Source organism: Felis catus, chromosome C1 (assembly GCF_018350175.1).
Source record: "Felis catus isolate Fca126 chromosome C1, F.catus_Fca126_mat1.0, whole genome shotgun sequence".
NCBI lineage: Eukaryota > Metazoa > Chordata > Mammalia > Carnivora > Felidae > Felis > Felis catus.
In genome coordinates, this window is record NC_058375.1 from 8,482,992 (window position 1) to 8,503,204 (window position 20,213).

Consider the following 20,213-nt stretch of genomic DNA (forward strand, 5'->3'; position numbering starts at 1 on the left):
GAGATTGCTTTGGATCCTCTGCCCCCTCTCTCTCCCCCTCCCCCACTGGCGCTCTCTCAAAAATAAATAATTTTTTTTTTTTTTTAAGAAAAAAAAGAAAGAAAGAATATGACCAGAGACCAGATGCTGCTGTTCAATCCATCGCCAGGCCAGGGAGGACAGCATGAAGTGCGCCTGTACTGAAGAGGGACACCAAGCCTCTCCCCTAGCCACCCCCACCCCCAGCTCCCCGTCCCCACCAGGGCCACCGGCATCCATCCCTTGGGCCCCGGAGAATTCGTGTGCTAAGTGAGAGGCTACCGCCACCCACCATCCTGGTCTCAGAAAGGAACAGGACGAGGACCAAGAGAGGCCTGGAGGGCAACCCCCCCACCCCCGCCACCCCCGACAGACACACACACACACACACACACACACACCCTGTTCTGGCCTCTGGGCAGCTTGGGTGTCAGTCAGGCGCCAGGCCCAGCTCCCCACTCCTTGGCCTCACAATCCCGGCCTTTGTCCAGCCGGCCCGGGCCTGGCTGGCTCTGTACCGGCCCAAGGGCCTCTGGAAACCAGAGCAGTTGGAGCCCCACCAAGTATTTTTCCAGGCTGGGCCAGGGGCCCCCAAGAGACAGAGAAGGATGCAAAGGGGGCGGTGTTCATTCATCCGTTTGTTCATTCATTCCTTCCTTGGACAAATATTTATTAGGTGCCCACTTTGTGGCAGGCACTGTACTAGGTGCAGGGGATTCAGCGGTGGGCCCGACCCAGGCCCATACCCTCACCCATCTTATTTTCTAGATGCACATATAGGCCAGCAAAACTCCTCTTTCCCAGTGTGGGGGCTGGGCTGGGAGAATGGGGCAGGAGAGGAGTGTGTGGGGGGTGGGGGTGAGGTGGGGGATGGGAAAAGTGAGGGGGCTACTGACTAAGGCCTATCTACCCCAGGCCTCTGCACCTCCAAGAGGGCTGAGGTTGGAGGAGGGGTCACTCAGGGCTCCACCCACACGCTGCTGTTGGTCACTCGGGCCCCGAACCAGCCCTTCCAGTAGACGGAGTCCTGACCCCCATGTTCGAAGCGGACAAAGCGGACACCGGGCCCATAGTCGGTGAAGGTGTGGGAGATCTGGGGGGTGGAGGTAGGAGGGTCCGGTTAGGGCCCTGACGCCTCCCCCAGCCACCCCACCCCAGAGCACTTTCCCAACCCCTGGCCCGCCCCCATTCTGGGTGTCTCAGCCAGGGTCCCTCACCCACACCTCTCCGCCAAGTCTGCCTTACCCTGGCCACGCGTGCCATGGGCGGGGTTTCCATGAGCCCCGCCCTTTGCTCCCAGGCCCCGCCCCGCCCCCCGGAGCCTCCAGGCTCACCTGGATCCAGCCATCGTCGCTGTCTGGGGGCACCGCCACCTGCCCGCTGCTGAACTCGGCCAGCACGTCCTCGTGCTCCGACAGCAGCTTCACCGTGAGCTCGTACAGGCAGCCGGCGTCCCTGCGGCCCGAGTACCTGCCCCGAGGGACAGAGCGAGGGCCGGGGGAACCCTGCTGAGCCGGTACTGCGGGGGGGGGGGGGGGGGGCCGTGCCTGCTACCGAAGTTCTCATTTCCGCCCAACCCCGCCGGCCCGTACTACTAAGGTCCCCGTCTTACTGATAAGGAAGCTGAGGCCAGAGAGACCGTGGACTCGCCCAAGGTCCAAACCCCAGGGACTACACCCGAGGTCGGCCAGACCCACCCCCCGGGGCTAAAACCAGCCCACAGTGACAAGTTTTGTTTTTTTAATTGCCCACCTTTGAAAGTCAGGAGGAGAGGTGGGTTTCCACCTTCTCCCGAAAACCCCGTGGCCCATGCAGCCACAACCAGTAGAGTTGGGAGGCCCCGGCCCCTGGGGCAGGGCAGCGGCTCCAGGTTGCGCCCCCCACACACACACACCCCTGCTCCCTCCCTCATCCCTCCTCCTCCCCCTCCCTACCGTCCCGGCCCCACCCCCAAGGCCGCTCACCAGTCCTTCACCACGATGGCCGGCTGAGCGGTGTCCAGCAGCTCCTCCCAGTAGCCCTCAGCCTGCAGATCAACGACCTGCGCTTTGCGACACCACCTGGGGAACTGGAGTTAGGAGGGAGTGGAGACCCCTCCCCCCACCCCCACCCCCCGTGCCCTCCATCCCCCTTCTCCTTACTCAAAGGAGGAGGCGAAGTACTTCTTGACGCTCTCGTCGTGGATGAATTCCACCCCACAGTCTCCGGGCAGGTCCTCCACCCTCCAGCCGTCCCCTCCGTGCTCCACGTCGCACCAGCCCTCCAGGTCCTCTGTAAGAGCACGACAGCCCCACCCTGGTCACCCACTCCCTGCTGAGGGTGTGGCCGGGCTGGTTCCCGCGCCATCGGTTGCGGGGCAGGGGAACGTGGCCCTTTAACGGGGTGGGGGGGGGGGGAGGCAGGTGATGCGAGGGGTTGGAACGGGAGGAATTTCCTGTTCGTCCCCAGATTCTCTCTCCCTCCTGAGAGGGTCCTCCGCGGGGCCCGTCTTGCCTCAGATCGTGAGGGTGGAAGGACCTGGAAAAGGGACCCCCAGAGAGCAGGCGGCCCCAGGGGCCAATAATATGCACAGGATTCTTGTGGGGGCTGCCCCGCGGGGCGTCGTGCCGGGGCTTTATCCCATTTAGCCCTCCAAGCAGGCTGGCGTTGCTCCGGCCCCTTTTGCAGCAGGGAAAGCTGAGCTCCCCGGGGCCCCTCACCTGCCCCGCACGGGTTGCGCAGAAGGTTGCGCCGCCGCTTGCTCAGGAAGTAAAACTGCTGCCAGTGGTCGCGCTCGTCCTCGGCGCCGCCCTCGGGCACCAGCCCCTCCTGCTGACACTTAAGCAGCCAGAGGGGGGCGCCATCCACCAGCTCCTTCCAGCGCAGGCACACCAGGCGGCAGGCCTGCACCAGCTCGGCGGCCGGCAGCTCGGCCAGCACGCGCAGCAGCAGCGGCTCGGGCAGCTCCTCCAGGTACGCCGCCGCCTCCTCCTCCTCCTCCTCCTCCTCGGGCCGCTCCTCCCCGGCGCTCGCCTCCTCCGCGCCGGCTTCCTCCTGCTGCCCCTCCGGGCTCACCTCCTCCGGCTGACCCAAGCTCTCTGCAGGCGGGAGGGGGGGGGGCGGGGGCTGTGACTCTGCTCAGAATATCCCCCTCCAAGCTTCAGAACCGCGACGTGTCGGGTATCTGCCCCTCACCCACCCTCGGACGATCCGAAACCGGGGCCCGAGGCTCTGTGGCCAGAGACCGGCGCCCAGCGGAGGAGACCCCAGGGGGCTAGGGCCGCAGACCAGCGCCCAGTCGGAAAAGTTTCCTGGCAGGGCCAGTAAACCCGAGCGGTTAACAGCAACTGATAATCTGATTCTAAGGGCACCCATCTAATTGCACAAACTTGACTTTATCCACTCCTTTATCCTTACAACCGCGCCCTGAGATCCCTGCCTCCCCTCACCTCCTCTGGGGACGGCTCCCGGACTTCCCACCATGAAATCTTCTAGCCGTGGAGTTCCTGTCCCTCCTAGCGCTTGTCTTAGGGTATGTTGGTTTGTAAACACCTCCCTCAGGACTAGAGTGAGTGCAAGAAGGCAGGAACTGGGTCTGGGACACTCACTGCTTCACCCCAGTGCCTGGCGTCTCGATCCCTCCCTGGCACACTGTCAGCAGCTAATGTTTACTGGGCATTTAGCAAGAGCGAGACATTGTCCTCAGCGTTTTTATTTATTCTAAATCCTTGCAGCATCTCTCTGAGGTTGCTCCTCCTGCTGTCGCTATGTCATTGATAAAGAAACTGAGGCAATAGTGAGGTGAAACCAATCAGGATCACACAGCAAATGAGTGGTTGAAGCCTGGGTTCAAATCCAGGCTCAAAAAAAAAAAAAAAAATGCCCTCAATAAAATAGTTTGTTGACTTTGGAGGCGCCATACGACTTTGATTTTGACTCGCTGGTTATGATTTTGGTTATGCTGCTAGTATTAGGACAGGGACATGGGGATCTGAGGCCTGAAGGGAAAGGGGAGCAGGGATCATAATCCCCTGCTGGCCACAGCAGTATGACGTGGGAGCTCATTAAAAGAGAGCAGGTAGGGGCGCCTGGGTGGCCCAGTCGATCGAGTGCCCAACTCCTGGTTTCAGCTCAAGTCATGACCCTGGGGTCCTGGGATCGAGGCCCACCCCAGGCTCTGCACTCAGCATGGAGCCTGCTTGGGATATATTCTCTCTCTCTCTCTCTCTCTCTCTCTCTCTCTCTCTAAAAAAAAATAGACAGGGAGATGTAATAAGTGCTCAAGAAAGGAAGGTCTTTTCACTCCCTTGTCCTATCCCTGGACCTCAGTTTCCTCATCTATAAAATGGGAGTAATCATTGTGCCAGGCCATTCGAACAGTGCTGATGTTCCAATCCCCTGGGGAGGGGGCAAGAGCATTCTAAAGTGTAAGGAGGTGGACAGACGTCAGGAGCTGCAGGCTGGACTATCTCCTGGAACCCAGCGGGCCTCAGCTGGGCCATCAAAACCTTGAGTAAGCAGATACTGACTGCACAGTATCTCTGGAGGAGGAAGACATGGTGGTGAGGGGCTGGGACCACTCTGGGTGATGGGGGCAGGGGGGGAGACTAGTGCTCTCAGATCTAGGATGGGGGGTTCCTAAGGGCTAGAGCCTGGAAAGCCCAGGCAGTGGTAGAAACAGGCTGAACAGGGGGAGGGGGGAGAACAGACAGGGCCTAGACCCAAGTCTGGGTGTTGCCGGGACCCCAGCCTGCCAGGCTTTACCGCCCCTCCTCACATGTAGCATATTCTCCCCCGTCCCACAGTCAGGCCCTTGAGAGCTGAACCAGGGTTTACCTCTTCTTCAGAGCCCAGAGCACACAGTCAGTCCTCCGCAAATCTTATTTAGTGAATCTTACTGAGCACAACACTTTCCTTCACTATTAGCTGCATTGGGGGGGGGGGCACATCTTTATGATGTGGGGGTTTACCCTTTCTTTTTTGCAGAGAGGAAACTGAGGCCCACTTTCCTAGCTTCTCCCAAGTCACACGAAAGAACAATGGGCAGACAGAAAGGAAAATGCCAGGCCCTGAAGCTGCATCACCTGCCTGTTCTGCTGCCCACAGCTCTCTGGGGAGCCAGCCCCAGTGTCCTCACCTCTCCAGCCCTCCCCCTGCCCTGCCCTGGCCCTGGTGGACACCTGATGCTCCCCCGAAAGGTGCACCTTGCCCAGTCCCCTCTTCTGGCCCCAGGCCTGGCACTCCAGGCCCCAGATCTAATTACAGCCCCCCCCCAACCCCTTTCCAGTACACACAACTCCCCACATTGTTGCTGTCGGAAAGTTATCTGGCCCCTAGAAGCTGCCTCCCAGGCTGATTCACTCACCTGCACTGGGCCCTGGAGTCCAGGGAATAGCTGAGCCCTGGGAAAAAGCAGGAGCCCATTCTGGGGCCCTATAGAGGGCGTGGCAAGGGGGTCACGGATTGGGAGCAGGGGCTGAAGGAGCTGGGAGTTTCAGGGCTGGGGAGAGAGGGGCTTGGTTACCGGAGCGTGCATCAGTGTTTCCTGTTGACTCCTCCAGGAAGGCCCACTCTCAGATGGGCCTGCTGGGACCGGGGTGGGGAAATCTGCAGGCAGGTTTTGTTCCCACCCTGACTCAGCAGGCAACCCCTACAGGCCCAGCAGGGAATTCGAGGGATGGGGAGAGGGGGGTCTTTGGTGCCAGGCAAGATGACTGGGCAGTCTCAGAGGGCTCTGAGCTGTGCCCCAACTCTCCCTCTCCGCTGGCCTGATCCCCACTGGGCAACCGGCCACCCAGTTGAAGAGCAGCCCCTCCAGACAAGGGAGCCAAGGAGGAAGGCAGGGATGGGGTGAGGAGAAGCCGGTCACCCCAAGAAAGCCGTAGGGTACACGCAGTTCAAGGGCCAGAGCTGGCAAATAGAAGAAGTTGATGGGGGGGAAAAAAAAGCTTGCAGCCTCCGGCGTCCCAGATGTGTCCCAGACCCGGACCCAACAGACCCTCAGGAAGCTGAGAGGCGAGAATGTGGGATTACCCCTACACTATTCCCCCCCGGTAAATAGGACCCAGGAGTCCTCCCTCCCTGCCTGTCACCTCTGGAGGCCTCCAGCCACAGGGCTGTGCTCTTTTAAAACTGTTTCCAGGGGTTTGCGTGGGTGAAAGTTTGCCGCGCTTGGTCTCCGGGACCCCCTCGCTTTCTGATGCCCCCTCTCCGTAGCATTCGCTCGCCCGCCTGCCTCGGTCTCCCCTCCCGGGCCGAGCGAGTGGATCCGGGTGGCAGCGGCTACCTGGTTCACCGTCTCCGTCCATCGCTGCGGAGGGCGGTCTGGAGAGGAGGAGGAGCCGGAGCGCTGCGGGGCTGCGGGGCTGCCCGAGTCCCGCGGCGGCGGCGGCGGCGAGTCCAGGCGCTGCCCGCGTCTAGGTCGGGTCCCGGCTGGCCGCGCCTCTTAAAGGCCCCCGCCTCCGCCCCCGCCCCGCCTTTGGCCCGGAGCCGGGACGCCCCGCAGTCTGGAGCGGTCGGCCCCAGGCCTGAGGCTACCGGTTCCAGGCGGACCCAGGAGGCAGGGAAAGGTCGGGAGTCGGGTTTTTTAATGGGAATGGGGATCCGATTTGGGGTGTCTCCCAGCTCCCTCCAGGGGTGGCTGCTGGGAGGAGGAGGCGAGGGGGCGCCGCGAGTCTGGGTCATGCGGAGGGTGCGGGGCGCGCCGCCCTGGAGGAGGGAGGAGGGCGGAGGCCCCTCCCGGCGCCCAGCTCCAGGTAATTTTCCTACGTAGCGGTGGGGGGCGCGGCGCGGGGCGGGCCAAGGGGGCGGGGCCGGGGCGGGGGCCGGGGCGGGGCCGTACGCGCTCGTTACAGCCGGCGGAGGTCCGCTCAGCCCCGCGGCCCAGCGGAATCCGGCAGCGGCGGCTAAGCGAAGGTGACCCGGCGGGAGTGGGCGCGGGGAGCGCCGCGGCGGGGGCGCGGGCCGTCCGGGGCTGGGGGCCGGAGGGCGGGCGGGCGAGCAGGGCGATTTCCGGCCTCGCGGCAGTGCGCAGAGGGCGGCCCGGCGCGGACAAGGCCCAGGCCTCGGGGGCTGCGCGGCGCGGGCTCCAGCGGCGGCGCAAGAGGGAACCGGGGCCGGGGTCGCTTATCGATGCTCAGGGGTCCAAGCCCCAGCTTGGGATTGGGGCACTTTAAAGCCACAACGCAGGGTGGGAAGCGCGCGCGCCGGGGGTCGTGGGGCTGAAAGCCCAGCCGCGAGGATGGAGATGGGAGTGTTGGAAAGGCCTTTCTTTCCCCATCGCCCACCCCCTCTCCAGTCCCAGCTAGGGGGATCATTTACTCTGCGGCCTTAAGAAAGTCGCTTGAGCTCTTTAGACCTCCGTCAGACACCAGGATAATTACCCCCCCCCCTGCCCCCAATCTCTCTCCCTCCTCCGTTGGAGGACTTGCTGGAGCGCTCTGGGGGCTGCGCATTGTTATTTACACTGTAAAGACTTGCTTATTGGAAAAGGCCGGCTCTAGAATCAGAAGACTCTTTCCCTCCTCTGTCTATATGACCTTGGGCAGGTACTGGCACCCCTCTGGGCCTCCTTAGCGTCTTTTAGAGGCTGTCGTGTGGTGGCAGTAAAATCAGCTACCATTTATTGAGCATCTGTTGTGTCACGGCATTTGAACCCATTTTAGTACAGTTCTTGGTCCCATTTTTCCGAGGAGGAAACTGAGGCTCGGAGACGCTCGGTGAATTCCCTGAGACAGCAAATGGCAGAGCTGGGATGGGAACCTCCACCACCATGGGGCGTTGCAAATATTCTGTTCTGGGGGAAGGGGCCGGCTTTGAAGGGTAGCTTCTCAATAACCACAGGGGGTTGTCCAGAAGCCACAAGCCATGGCCGTGGGGAACATCAACGAGCTCCCTGAGAACATCCTGCTGGAGCTGTTCACGCACGTGCCCGCCCGCCAGCTGCTCCTGCGCTGTCGCCTGGTCTGCAGCCTCTGGCGAGACCTCATCGACCTGGTGACCCTCTGGAAGCGCAAGTGCCTGCGTGAGGGCTTCATCACCGAGGACTGGGACCAGCCTGTGGCCGACTGGAAGATCTTCTACTTCCTACGCAGCCTCCACAGGAATCTCCTACACAATCCATGTGCTGAAGGTGGGATGTAGGGTGGGTCTGGCCTGCCCCCAACACACACACACACACACACACACACACACGGCTGTGACAGCAGCTGACTTTCATTACGCATTTACTATGAACCAGGCACTTTGGATGGCTTAACTCCTTAATCCCACAATAATCCCAAGAGGTAGGTGCTGTTAATGCTCCCATTTTTCAGATGGGCAAACTGAGGCCAAGAGTGGCATTTTGCATTCCACTCTTAAGATTATTTCCCCAGTGAGGGACTGTTGACCAGTCTGGACTGCTTGTGCCCAAGACACAAGACCAGGAAATCAGAGCCATAATTTGTTGGCCTGGATCCCAGACTCCAGGGCTAGGCGTACTAGGACTGTCCCAGAGTGCAAAGGGGACTTTATTCATGGGAGGATGAGAGATCCACTCTTCTTTCCAGCATATTACAACAACAGGTAAAACAAAATTTCTACATCACCTAGAGCTCTCTTTTTCTCTTACTGCATTGTAACTCATTGGCCAGGCACTGGGATGGGATGGGATGGGATGGGAACCTCATTTTCTATTATATGACCAAATTCTGGAGCAAAATGACAATGAAATAACTCCACGCTGTCCAGAGCTTTCAGATGCCTGCCTCACTTGACTCCCCAATGGCCATGACCATGGACCTTGGCACTCTATGGTCCATTAGCCACACCTGGCCCAGGAGCTGAAACTAGCTTTTGTGATTTTAAATGGTTATATATCAAAAAAATAAAAATAAAAATAAAGACTAATAGAGATAGTATGTAGCCCACAAAACCTAAACTCTTTTGGCCCTTGGCAGAAAAAGTTTGCCAACTCTTGTTCTTAACTCCAGTTTACAGAGGACAAAACCAAACCTCAGAAAGGGAAAGCAACGTATCTAAGGTCACACAGCCTCATACTGGTAGAGCTGGGACTAGCTCCAGATCTGGCTGGCTCTGGCATCAGAGCGTCCTCCATCACAGAAGGGATCTGGTCACTCCCGTGGTCGCATGTCTTGGGATTCCCAGTGGCAATCACTTGCCATGGTGCCTGGCTCACAGGAAGCACCTAATACAAGACAGCTACTGTTGGGGCGCCTGGGTGGCTCAGTCGGTTAAGCGTCCAACTTCGGCTCAGGTCATGATCTCACAGTTGGTGGGTTCGAGCCCCACGTCGGGCTCTGTGCTGACAGCTCGGAGCATGGAGCCTGCTTCAGATTCTGTGTCTCCCCCTCTCTCTTCCCCTTCCCCACTCCTGCTCTATTTCTGTCTCAAAAATAAATAAACATTAAAAAAATTTTTTTAAGTAAAAAAAAAAAAAGACAGCTACTGTTGATCCGCAGCATCCCACAGCGTGAGGCTTGAGGGTAGCTGCAGAGACCCAAGGAGCAGATCCAGGAGGAAGGGGCACTTGTGAGAAAGGGACCACTGAGGGGCTTCCCTATGACGTGAGTTCTGCTTTCTGGCCAGAGGGCTTTGAATTCTGGAGCCTGGATGTGAATGGAGGCGATGAGTGGAAGGTGGAGAACCTCTCTGGAGACCAGAGGAAGGAATTCCCCAATGACCAGGTCAAGAAATACTTCGTGACTTCTTATTAGTAAGATCTGAGGCTGGGGAAGTCTTGGGGTGGGGGGAAGCCCAAGCCACTTCACCCAGGGATCTCCTGCCCCTGAGAGGGGCAGCCCTAACCGCCCCCCCAGTGCCCTAGTGCTGAGCCCCAGCCCCTCCCACCCCTCCGCCCGCCCTCCCCAGCACCTGCCTCAAGTCCCAGGTGGTGGACCTCAAGGCCGAAGGGTATTGGGAGGAGCTGATGGACACCACACGGCCGGACATCGAGGTCAAGGACTGGTGAGTGCCTGGGGCGAGGGCCTGGGGGAGGGGGGCCTGCCACTCAGGCGCCCCGCCCCCACCCTGCCCCCCATCTCCGAGGCCCTGATCGGCCCTCCCTCTGCATGCAGGTTCGCAGCCAGGCCAGACTGCGGGTCCAAGTACCAGCTGTGTGTTCAGCTCCTGTCGTCAGCACATGCGCCGCTGGGGACCTTCCAGCCAGACCCGGCAACAATCCAGCAGAAGAGCGATGCCAAGTGGAGGGAGGTATGTGAACTGGGAAGAGGGCAGGTGGCATATTGCCCAAGGCTGAGACTGCAGTCAAACGGGCCTGGGTTCAGATCCCAGCTCTGCTGCTTCTCACCTGGGCACCAGCTGCTCGAGCTCGAAAAGACATCAGCGAAATGATGCTGGTAAAGCCGTGTTCAAAAAGGCTGACGGGTTCTAGTTACTAATATCGGTTATTCCTACTATTTAGGCCAGGGGGCAGCAGACACAACTATTTTAGGCTTCTCAGGCGTTGCTGTCTCTATCGCCTCTACTCAACCCTTCAGCTGGGCCATTGCGTTGTGAAAGCAGCTATATAGACATGGCTGTGCACCAGTGAAACTTCATTTACAAAAACAGGCAGTGGGCCCCTAGGCCATAGTTTGCCAATTGAGACCAGTGCTGTCCAGGAGAAATGGTCTATGTAACCAATAGCCACATGTGACTATCGAACACTTAATAAGAGCTAGTCCCTAGTGTGACTGAGGAATTACGTTTTTAATCCTCTCTAGTTTTGATTAATTTTAACTGAAATAGCCACGCGTGCGCAGTGATAACCGTATCGGACCTCTTTCGCTTTCCTTCAGTTCCTTTGAGCTGCGCTTAGGCAATCCTGTGGAGTGGACGGACCCAGGAGGACTCTGCTCCATTTTACGGATGAGGAAACTGAGGCAGAGAGGGGAAGGGGTCTGCCCAAAATCACAGAGTAGGACTAGAACTCAGTTCTGCTGACTGCTGGGCCAGCATGAAGACCTTGGCCCCTGACCTCTCTCCCTCCACCTGCCGCCAGGTCTCTCACACGTTCTCCAACTACCCACCCGGCGTCCGCTACATCTGGTTTCAGCACGGCGGCGTGGACACTCACTACTGGGCCGGCTGGTACGGCCCGAGGGTCACCAACAGCAGCATCACCATCGGGCCCCCACTGCCTTGACGCCCCCCAAGCCCTGATCCGCCAAACCCCGACTGGTAAACTGCTCTCAGAGAAGGGCTGGGTTAGGGAAGGGGAGGGGGCCGGGCTCCCCCAGACCTCCTGGTTCATCCTTGCCCCTCAGTTGCCTATTTTGTGGAGCCTCACACGCCATGGGGGCCAGCGCTCTGCCCCAGGTCTCAGCCTGAGTGATGGCAGGGGAGGCCTGCGTGGGCTCCTTTAAGAGATGGGGCCCCTGAGGTTGGGGAGGTACAGGATGTTCTCCCAGGTTCCTCCGAGAGTGGTCTCCAAGCTCAGATGCCAAATCTAGATGCGTGTCTCCTACCTTCCCCTCCTGGGCCCTTTCTCCCTGTCTACACTGGGGGCCCTCAGAGCAAGGACAGTCAAGACATCTGGCAAGCCTGTGCCTGGCCTAGATCGTGCAGATGCTGGGAGGTGACCACATAGCTCAGGCAGATCTGGGAGCAGAAGAGGAGCTGTGCTGGCCTGTCTTCTGCCCCTCCCAAGCTCTTTGCTCTGCCCGCCAAGCTCAGGCCTGGCCTGAGATGGGCAGGCCCAAGATGGGTTGGGGTCCAGGCCAGGTCTGGACTGACCTCATTATCGATGAAGCCCGAGAAATCAGAAGTCAGATGGGTAGCAGGTGGAGGCGGGACCTCCAGAAGACCCCTGGAGTCCTGTGCATGGTAACCCAGGGTAGGTGGGGGGCAGGATTAGACCCTGATTCTAAGAGCCAGGACGTGTAAGCCCTGGATGAGATGAGTGGGAGGTTTTCAAGGACCACCCATCCACTCCATGCCCAGATCACCTTCCCTGTGGCTTGGAAAACATCCCAAGCCCCTATCCCACCCCTGGAACTGCCATTCCCAGAACACCCCCCACCCCCGCCTGCCCAACCTCACTCCTGCCTCTCCCTCCTGCTGGAAGGACAGCTGTGCTGTGATTCTGCTCCTGCTGCATGCAGCTAAATAAAAGGTGTTCCCAGCCCAACCTGTGCCCTGTGGTTTCTGAGGGGGAAAGGCAAGTTTCATGGGAAGCCCTGCCCTGGGGGGTGGGGGGGAATATCTGGGTAGCCCTTGTATGCATCTCATTGCAGGCACCAGTTACCGCTTACTTACTTTGCCAAGAGTTTTACTGACATTAGATGAAGCCCCAGCATTTAGAATGGTATGCAGCACACAGTTGGTGCTTAATGTACTGTTTATCTCAGTAGCAAACTAGATCAGGGCCTCAGCCTTGACAGGGACACCACTCACTAGCAGTATGGTAAACTAGTTAGTAAAAGACATCTTTGGGGGAGATGCAGCCCTGACGAGTTACCAAGATGGCCTGGGCCAGGCACCCTGGCGCAGTGCACAGCCTGCACAACCCTTTGTGGTTGCCTTAAGTAGGTGCTTGATAATTATTTGTTGAAGAAAGGAATTAATAAATTTAATCCCGACAAAAACGCAGGGAGGTTTTTCCTTTTGAGTAAATTGAGGCCTAGGCGAAGCCAGTCCCTAGTGAAGGTGAAAGCCAAGCTCCAGCCCAGAGTTCCAGCAATCACCCTCTGGGGCGAGCCCCACCTCCCTCTATGCCGGAAGGAACGGGTGAAGAGGTCTCAGGGTGACCCGCGCACAGGTGAACGCTCGGTTAGGAGAAAGCTCGGACTTCCCTGAGGGAGGAGAAAGCAAAGGGAAGACGTGGGATCCGGCTGCCGAGCCGCCCACCACCTGGAGGAGAAGACAGCTTAAGGCTACGAGGTCCGGAGGGTCGGTAGCGCTGCGGAGGCACCGACGACCTCAGGATTGATTGATTCCCTTCCCTTGGCTGCGGAAGGAGCGGGCGTCGGGCGGGAGGCGTGGGGCGTGGCGAGGCGGTGGGCGCGGCCCCGGGACCCGAGGGGGGCGGTCCGAGCGCGGCGCGTGACGCGAGGACGGGGCGGGGCGAGAGCTGACGGCGCAGCGGAGGGCGAAGGGTCCAGGCAGACCCGGAGCTCAGGTCCGGCGGGGCGTCCCGCCCCGCGTCCAGATCGCAGTCCAGCCCAGGGGACGGGCGTGGGACAGGCGCGGGTAGGGCTTGGGTGTCCGGAACCCCCCGGGGTAGGGGGGAGAGGAGGAAGGGAAGGGAGGGGCTGGGGGCGGGGCATTAACTGAGCCGGCGACGCAGTCTCGAGCGGGCGGGGACTCCGGGGGCCGCGGGGCGGGGGTCGGGGCGGCGCGAGGCGGAGGGGCAGCGCGGGGCACTGTCGCCCAGGTCTGGTCACTAGCCGGGCCGGATCCCGCGCCGCCCGGTCCTGGCTCCGGCTCCGGGCCGTGCCGCCTGGGAGCGACACCCTGCCCGGGGCCGATCTGGGACCTCCCGGCAGTATCATGCCGGCGGGGCCCGGGACCGGCCCCAAACTTTCCCAAGCCTCAGCTTCTGCTTTCGAGAAGTTGGCATGCTAACAGTACCTGGAGGGGGTGTTAAGAAGGTCGCGACTCGGGCTGGGGACGTGAGCAGCACAGGGTGCCCCGGGGTGGCTTCACCTCCTGCCCCAGACAGGCCTCGCCGGAGACCCTTGAAGTATAGAAACTAAGGGAGAGGGTGCGGGTGATAACGTTCAACCAGAGCCAGAGACCAGACTCTGGACGCCTGGGTGAGGAGCTCTTCGTACCTAAGTCTCCTCTAACTCCGACCCAGCGACTTTTATTTGGCCTAGACAGTGCCTTTACAAGTTGCCAACATTTAAAAATTGACAGGTTTCGTATTTTCAAAATCGTTTAGAGTTGCTTCTGAAAAATCGGAAGGCCTAGCCACACGCAGTTTTTCCCATCGTAGCATTATTGTGCAAGGTCCAAGTACTTTTTCTATTGTTCTCTGCCCTGCCGAAACGCTCCTCTCTGGGCAGGAACTAGATTATGCGCCCACCTCATTTTTGCTGGGATGGTAGCTTTGGGAAGACTGTAGGCTGCTATGGAAAATGAGAAATCTCAGAAACTCTAGGGGTGGGAGAATAGTTCCTCCTCCTCCCACCTGTAATCAGATGAGGCCCATCTGAGTGACAGTGGCTGGCCTTCTCTCCCCTCCTAGGGGATCTCCTTAGAGATCTGGATAACCAGGCAAGATTCAGGCCAGGGTGACACTGTAAATTTTCCAGAACCCTTGTGCAATTCAGGTGTAGAGGGTGGAAGGTGTTCTTGGGGGCGAGTAACTACGGCTGCTGGAGTGTTTTTGCTGTTAATGACAGAAGTGTGAGTAATGGTGCTCTGGAGCACTTCTTTACCCGCCCTATGCTAAGTGCTTTGCTTGTGCTAACTCAGTCCTCCTGGCCCTTCTGAGGTTGGGACAGTTGTTAACTCCTTTTACAGCTCCCCACGCTAGCCACTGCAGGCCAGGATTCAAACCCAGGCAGGCTTGCTCAGGCTCCCTCAATCTGCTTTGCAGTTTCTGAGCATTTCAAAGTGGGTTCTGGCCTGATGCCCAAACCAGAATGGAATTGGGGGGGGGGTGCTTCTCATTGGGGTGTTTCAGCACATCTGGCTTCCAGGCCAAAGTGAGCAATCTGGGGAGAGGAAGTTGGTTTCTCAGCACTAGCCCCACCGCTTAATGAAGTTGTGACGTGGAATATAAAATCTTTATTACGTCCCCAGACAGATAGTGAATTCCCAGCACCCAAATAACATCACCACAAACTCCTGCAGAGCCCACAGACAACAGCGTGGCCTCGGCAAGGTCTTCCAGGCCACCAGGTCCACCATTACTTTTTTTTTTGAGAGAGAGAGAGAAAGCAGTGGGGCTCACCCAAAGCAGGATTTGTGCTCACCCAACGTGGGGCTCCAAGTCGTCTGATGCGGGGCTCGAACTCACGAACCGTGAGATCATGACCTCGGCGGAAGTCGGATGCTAAGCCGACTGAGCCACCCAGGCGTCTCGTTAGGCAATTATTTTTTAATGGGGGGGGGGGCGGGAAGGGCCCCTTTAAATATTAGCTCCTAAAGTCTCTATTAATGTGTTTACTACACTCTTTTAAAAATGTGCGTAGCATGTGACCACTCCGTATTCTGACAGCCTACTCTGTACTGGAAGGACACTCAAATGCGCCGTCTACCCCTCTCGTTTCAAAAGCCCGGGTGGCTCAATCGGTTGAGCTTCTGACTTCGGCTCAGGTCATGATCTCACAGCTCAGCTCAGCTTAGCTCCTGAGTCCAAGCCCCGCGTTGGGCTCTGTGCTGACAGCCCGGAGCCTGGAGCCTGCTTCAGATTCTGTGTCTCCCTCTCTCTCTGCCCGTCCCCTGTTCACACTCTCTCTCTCAAAAATAAATAAACGTTAAAAAAAATTAAAAAAAAAAAAAAAAAAAAAAAAAAAAGAGCCCCTGGCTGAGGTCCCTGGGAATCCGAGGGGGTCCGCCTGCTTGGTCAGGGCTCGTAACCAGTGTTGCCCCCCACAGGCCAGTGTGTGCACCCTACCTCACCCCAGCCATGGCCCCGGTCAGCATCAACGAACTCCCTGAGAACATCCTGCTGGAGGTGTTCACGCACGTGCCCGCCCGCCAGCTGCTCCTGCGCTGTCGCCTGGTCTGCAGCCTCTGGCGAGACCTCATCGACCTGGTGACCCTCTGGAAGCGCAAGTGCCTGCGTGAGGGCTTCATCACCGAGGACGGGGACCAGCCTGTGGCCGACTGGAAGATCTTCTACTTCCTACACAGCCTCCACAGGAATCTCCTACGCAATCCATGTGCCGAAGGTGGGGGGGGGGGGCTGCCCCCAGGCCGGTTCCCTCCCTTTCCCGCCACTCAGGAGGCCTTGTTTACCCTCACGATTCCCACACTGTCTGGAACGTTCTCTCACACCCCTCCCACACTCCCCTGATTCCTCATTCTTCAGGTCTCAGTTCAGACACCTGCCCGCGCCCCTCCCCCCCCACCCCACATCTATCTCTATCACATTCACTCTGTTCAGTTCCTTGATGACACTTTCGTTACCTATAATTACCTTATTTATCTCTTGGTCGTTTTTTTTTTTCCCCCTCTGCCACAGACTTCAAGGTCCAGACTTCATGGGTCTTGCTTGCCCCTCTCCGCCCAGTGTCTGCAATGATGCCTTCACATAGCAGGTGCTCAGAAAACGTTTGTTGAATGAACAGAGTACACATTCACCGTCCTCTCTTGAGTTCGGTCTAAGCTGCCTAACGTTTCTGGAGGGGCTTCCTCTGCATCAGGCACTGGACTGAGGTCTTCACAAATGTCATTATCCTCCTGTTATCCCTGTTACCCAGATGAAGGAAATAAGGATTTCAAGAGGTGACTGCGTAATTTGAGGCCCCTGCGTAGCTCTGAATGTTCTCTTCTGTCTGCCAGTGGTTTTTTCCCTTCATTGAACACCTACCACATCCCAGGCACCGGGCTTCCTGTTGGGGCTACAGCAGCAATCGACTGAGGCGTAGTTTGTACGCTTGGAACCCCTTTCACGTCAGTTTTCTCTCTTGACCCTCACGAGGATCCCGAGAGTTGACCAAATATGTAGGTTGGCTCCCTTTTATAGATGGGGAGCGCTAGGCCCGTGATGAGTGTCCTACTGGAAGATCCAGAACTGCCCAGTTGCTGGGGCCTGGTCCTGACTGATAAGGGCCCTCAGGCCCCTCTCTGAGGCCCCACAGACAGTGGCCCAGACACCCAATCTCTCTGCCTGCCCCAGATTCCACTCCGAAGCGACCCAGCTGAGCTGCCGGCTCAGCTCACACAGCTTCCACAGAGCCCGCCTGCAGCCTGTGCTTGGCTCAGCCCCACTGCTGGATTTCTGTGTTGTTCCCCTGGTTCTCTACTGGCGGGCCCCAGGGCACCCAGGGAATAGGTGTGGGTTTCTAGTAGAGGGAGCAAGAGAGCAATTTGGAAAAGCTCCCTTGGTGACTGTTCTGGAAAGCCTTGGTAGAGAAACACTGCTGTTTTTTAAGGTTCTCTCAGCTCAGTCTGAATGTCTGAACGGGGAGACCGGAACCTGCCAGGCCAACCTGGTGGGGATCACGAGTATGGGGTCACCACGTGCCACCAATGCAGAGGACGCCCACCCTCACGGTTATCCCTCCTGCCCTGGGCAGAGGGGGGTCTGAGCTAGCCCAGAAGGTTCCCATGACCTGCCACCAAACCCACAAACCAGTCCTCGGGCCCCCTTGGATCTCAGTTACATAGCTAGGTGTCAGGGGAAACGTCAGTCAAGTCAGTGGGCCACGTTGGGACAAACTGACATTAGCCATTAAGAACAGAAGTACCATCACAGGCCCTTCATACTCCATGTTTTGAGAATTGAAACTTGGGTATTTCCCAGAGCCCTCCAGCAACAGTGTGAACGAAAGGAAGGAAAGGCTAGTTTAGAATTTCTGGTAATATTCTCTATTTTTCCCAGCTTCATGCTACAAGTAGAGCCCGTCAGGGACAAGGTGGGACAGGGAGGGTCCCGGATCAGAGCCCACATGGTGGGGACAGGGGGGAATGTGCTGGAGGAAAGGCACTTTGGAGGGGTGCTCACCTTGAGATGGGAGCTTGAGTAAGCCCAGCCTTATACCTCCCTCCCTCCTGACAGCAGGAGGGAAGGGCCAACTGTACACTTACCCAGGGGAATCTGACCTTGGTCCATTTCTCCTAGAGGATATGGCTTCCTGGCAGATCGATTCCAACGGCGGAGACCGCTGGAAGGTGGAGAGCCTCCCCGGAGACCACGGGACGGACTTTCCCGACTCCAGAGTCAAGAAGTACTTTGTCACATCTTTTGGGTAAGGGACAAACCACCGAGCCGGCAGTGTCGAGGGGGAAGGGGGTCAGGACACCTTTTGCCAAACCTCAAGCTTCAGCGAGGGCCTCTCTCTGCAGCTGGAGGAAGTGGATGCCTAGAGCAGGAGTCCTCAGCGGCCTGGATTCGTGGCAGGGGGCGGGGGGGGGGGGGGCGGTGATTAGGGTAAGTCAGAGGTATCTTATGGTTTCTAATCTAGTTCACCAAGGTGCCCTCTTTGGGACCCTTGGACTGGGGTCACATGCCACCGAGGCACAGGTGGGTCAGACCCCTCCCCCCATGTGTTTCTCATAGGCCAGCACCAGCCAGTGGCCGCGGTCCCACAGCAGTCGGGGGACACTGCTGGGTCCTGGCCACGGCGCACACCCGGGAAATGTCCACCTTTCCTTATGCTCCACAGGATGTGCCTCAAGTCCCAGCTGGTGGACCTCAAGGCCGAGGGCTACGGGGAGGAGCTGCTAGACACGTTTCGGCCTGACATCGTGGTTAAGGACTGGTGAGCAGGGCTCGGGCCGCGCTCTGCGTCCTCCCCTCTTTCCTTTCTGGGAAAGTGCCCAGTCTGTGCCTGGCAGTGTCCTGGGGTCGGGGCTGCCCCCAGAGCCGGCCACCCTGGCCCCGCCGCTCCTGCCGGCGGACCCGGCGCTTGCTCATTCAGCGCTTCTGGGCCCTCCTGCCACCCTGCATCGGCACGTGTTAATTCCAGTTTACAGATAGGGAGACTGAGGCCCACAGATAAAGTGTCACCAAACAAGTACTGAAGCAGCAGAGACACCAGGACACACCCTCCCCGGACTTTGCTCCACGCCTCCCGCCTATCTGCCTTCCCTCCCCCTTCGCCGTGCACCCCTCAGCTCTTTCCCAGGCTCCTGCTCGGCACCCAGAGCTCTGCAGGACTCTGGCTTGGCCCAAAGCAGCAGGGGCAGGACCCCAATTCCAGCCAGGCCCTAGGCCGCCACTCAAAGCGTCACAGATGGGGCTGGAGGGGCATCCAGAGCTGCAGAGGGGTGGACAGCAGGGCTGAGCAGAGGGTGAGCTCCATACCAGCCCCTGTCACACAGGCCACCCCTTAAATCTCCCACCACATCTGCAGTCTGATCCATGATAACGTACAGGTGACACAGCTCCCGCAGCCCAGGCCTTGATCCGTAAGGACCCTTTTGCTGTGTTAAAGGGACATCAGCAGAGGATACCCAAAAGGGATGCCGCTTTGCTCCACTGCCCCAAGGGCACAGTAGGGCCCAGGGAGCAGTGAAACCAGCGGGGCCTCAGGGGCGGAGCAGGGAAATCCAACTCAGAGCTCCGGTTTATGGGGCTGCCACCTCCCCCACCTCCAGGGCCACCTTCTGTCTTGGGGTGCACAGTCCTGAGCCCCACCCTCCCCCAGGTTCGCCGCCAGAGCAGACTGTGGCTGTACCTACCACATCCGCGTACAGCTGGCCTCAGCCGACTACATCGTCCTGGCCTCCTTCGAGCCCCCGCCCGTGACCATCGATCAATGGAACAATGCCAAGTGGACGGAGGTGAGGCCTCACCTGCTTGCCCTTCACCGCCTGCTTCTCTCAGGGCCACGAGGGCAAAGAAACAAGGGTCAGCCTCAGGGCACAGAAGGCCCCCAGCTCTCCTGCCTGGAGCTCGTGGCGTTCAGCCCGGGGGGCTCTCCCCTGCAGGACCTGGCTCTTTCCTTCCCCTCTCCAGCGGGGTGGTCACCCCATCTCGTCCCTTCCCCAATCCTGGCGATCACTTCTTCCTCTCCCCACCCCCCCAGGTCTCGTACACTTTCTCAGATTACCCTCCAGGCGTCCGCCACATCCTCTTCCAGCACGGGGGCAAGGACACCCAGTTCTGGGCAGGCTGGTATGGGCCCCGCGTCACCAACAGCAGCATCGTTATCAGCCCGAAGATGACTAGGAACCTGGCCCCCTGCACAGCTCTGCCTGAGACCACAGAGGGGTAGGAGAAGGTTGTCTGCCTGCCCTCCTTCCCTCACCTCAGAAGGCCCTTCTGACAGCCCGTCATTTGATAGCCATTCATCCGTCCTCTGTCTGGGCCAACTGACTGCCAGAGGTCTCCTCCGGCGGAGCGTGTAGCCGGCAGCGAGGGCCCCTGCCCTGGAGCTCCTGCCCCAGTTCCAACCTTGGGGAAACCCACCAGTTTGTGGGAGCCCCCAGTCATGTGCTCTGACATTTTCTCACAATAAATGTTTTCCGTAAAACCAGCCTGGGGTTGGGTTTACGGGTGGTGGGGGGGTCCCTGGCACTTTGGGAGAGAAGCAGCCCCTCCTCCCAAGTTAATTTGGCTGCTCCTGCCCCTCTCCAGTTAGTGACAGCCCAGC

General features: G+C 58.8%; 3 protein-coding genes across 7 annotated transcripts; 2 read left to right on the forward strand and 1 right to left on the reverse strand.

Annotated features, from left to right (window-relative positions):
• Positions 1–643: 643 nt before the first annotated feature.
• FBXO2 (F-box protein 2) lies at positions 644–6,454 on the reverse strand. Of its 2 annotated transcripts, none has more exons than XM_003989492.6 (6): positions 6,284–6,454; positions 2,718–3,095; positions 2,160–2,289; positions 1,983–2,078; positions 1,353–1,488; positions 644–1,111 (listed from the first exon to the last, which is right to left on the reverse strand). In XM_003989492.6, exons 1-6 carry the CDS (start codon positions 6,303–6,305, stop codon positions 977–979), a joined length of 897 nt encoding a protein of 298 aa, XP_003989541.3. In that variant the 5' UTR covers positions 6,306–6,454; the 3' UTR covers positions 644–976. The 2 variants fall into 2 exon arrangements, with proteins under 2 accessions (XP_003989541.3, XP_044891030.1); XM_045035095.1 differs by lacking the exon at positions 6,284–6,454 and adding an exon at positions 3,447–3,495.
• A 124-nt stretch (positions 6,455–6,578) lies between these two features.
• On the forward strand, positions 6,579–12,127 carry FBXO44 (F-box protein 44). 3 transcript variants are annotated; one of them, XM_045035097.1, is made up of 6 exons: positions 6,579–6,752; positions 7,840–8,128; positions 9,586–9,683; positions 9,868–9,963; positions 10,074–10,209; positions 11,000–12,127. In XM_045035097.1, exons 2-6 carry the CDS (start codon positions 7,864–7,866, stop codon positions 11,158–11,160), a joined length of 756 nt encoding a protein of 251 aa, XP_044891032.1. In that variant the 5' UTR covers positions 6,579–6,752; positions 7,840–7,863; the 3' UTR covers positions 11,161–12,127. The 3 variants fall into 3 exon arrangements, with proteins under 3 accessions (XP_044891032.1, XP_044891033.1, XP_023113893.1); XM_023258125.2 differs by lacking the exon at positions 6,579–6,752 and adding an exon at positions 6,809–6,912 and having other exon boundaries at positions 9,586–9,712; XM_045035098.1 differs by lacking the exon at positions 9,868–9,963.
• Positions 12,128–13,031: 904 nt separating this feature from the next.
• On the forward strand, positions 13,032–20,096 carry FBXO6 (F-box protein 6). Of its 2 annotated transcripts, none has more exons than XM_011284602.3 (6): positions 13,032–13,188; positions 15,547–15,842; positions 17,738–17,864; positions 18,282–18,377; positions 19,266–19,401; positions 19,647–20,096. In XM_011284602.3, the coding sequence occupies exons 2-6, from the start codon at positions 15,578–15,580 to the stop codon at positions 19,833–19,835; spliced, it is 813 nt and encodes a 270-aa protein (XP_011282904.1). In that variant the 5' UTR covers positions 13,032–13,188; positions 15,547–15,577; the 3' UTR covers positions 19,836–20,096. The 2 variants fall into 2 exon arrangements, with proteins under 2 accessions (XP_011282904.1, XP_044891031.1); XM_045035096.1 differs by lacking the exon at positions 13,032–13,188 and adding an exon at positions 13,381–14,349.
• Positions 20,097–20,213: the final 117 nt, after the last annotated feature.

Bases quoted from the DNA above. Each gene is read 5' to 3' on its own strand.
- FBXO2 (XM_045035095.1), bottom strand. From the start codon at position 3,480: ATGGTGGGAAGTCCGGGAGCCGTCCCCAGAGGAG. The intron at 1,489-1,982 runs GTGAGCGGCCTT...CCCTCGGGGCAG, and splicing joins GCCATCGTGGTGAAGGACTG to GTACTCGGGCCGCAGGGACG. The intron at 1,112-1,352 runs GTGAGCCTGGAG...TCCACCCCCCAG, and splicing joins GCGACGATGGCTGGATCCAG to ATCTCCCACACCTTCACCGA.
- FBXO44 (XM_023258125.2), top strand. From the start codon at position 7,864: ATGGCCGTGGGGAACATCAACGAGCTCCCTGAGAACATCCTGCTGGAG. The intron at 8,129-9,585 runs GTGGGATGTAGG...CTTTCTGGCCAG, and splicing joins ACACAATCCATGTGCTGAAG to AGGGCTTTGAATTCTGGAGC. The intron at 9,964-10,073 runs GTGAGTGCCTGG...CTCTGCATGCAG, and splicing joins GACATCGAGGTCAAGGACTG to GTTCGCAGCCAGGCCAGACT.
- FBXO6 (XM_045035096.1), top strand. The intron at 18,378-19,265 runs GTGAGCAGGGCT...ACCCTCCCCCAG, and splicing joins GACATCGTGGTTAAGGACTG to GTTCGCCGCCAGAGCAGACT. The intron at 19,402-19,646 runs GTGAGGCCTCAC...CCACCCCCCCAG, and splicing joins ACAATGCCAAGTGGACGGAG to GTCTCGTACACTTTCTCAGA.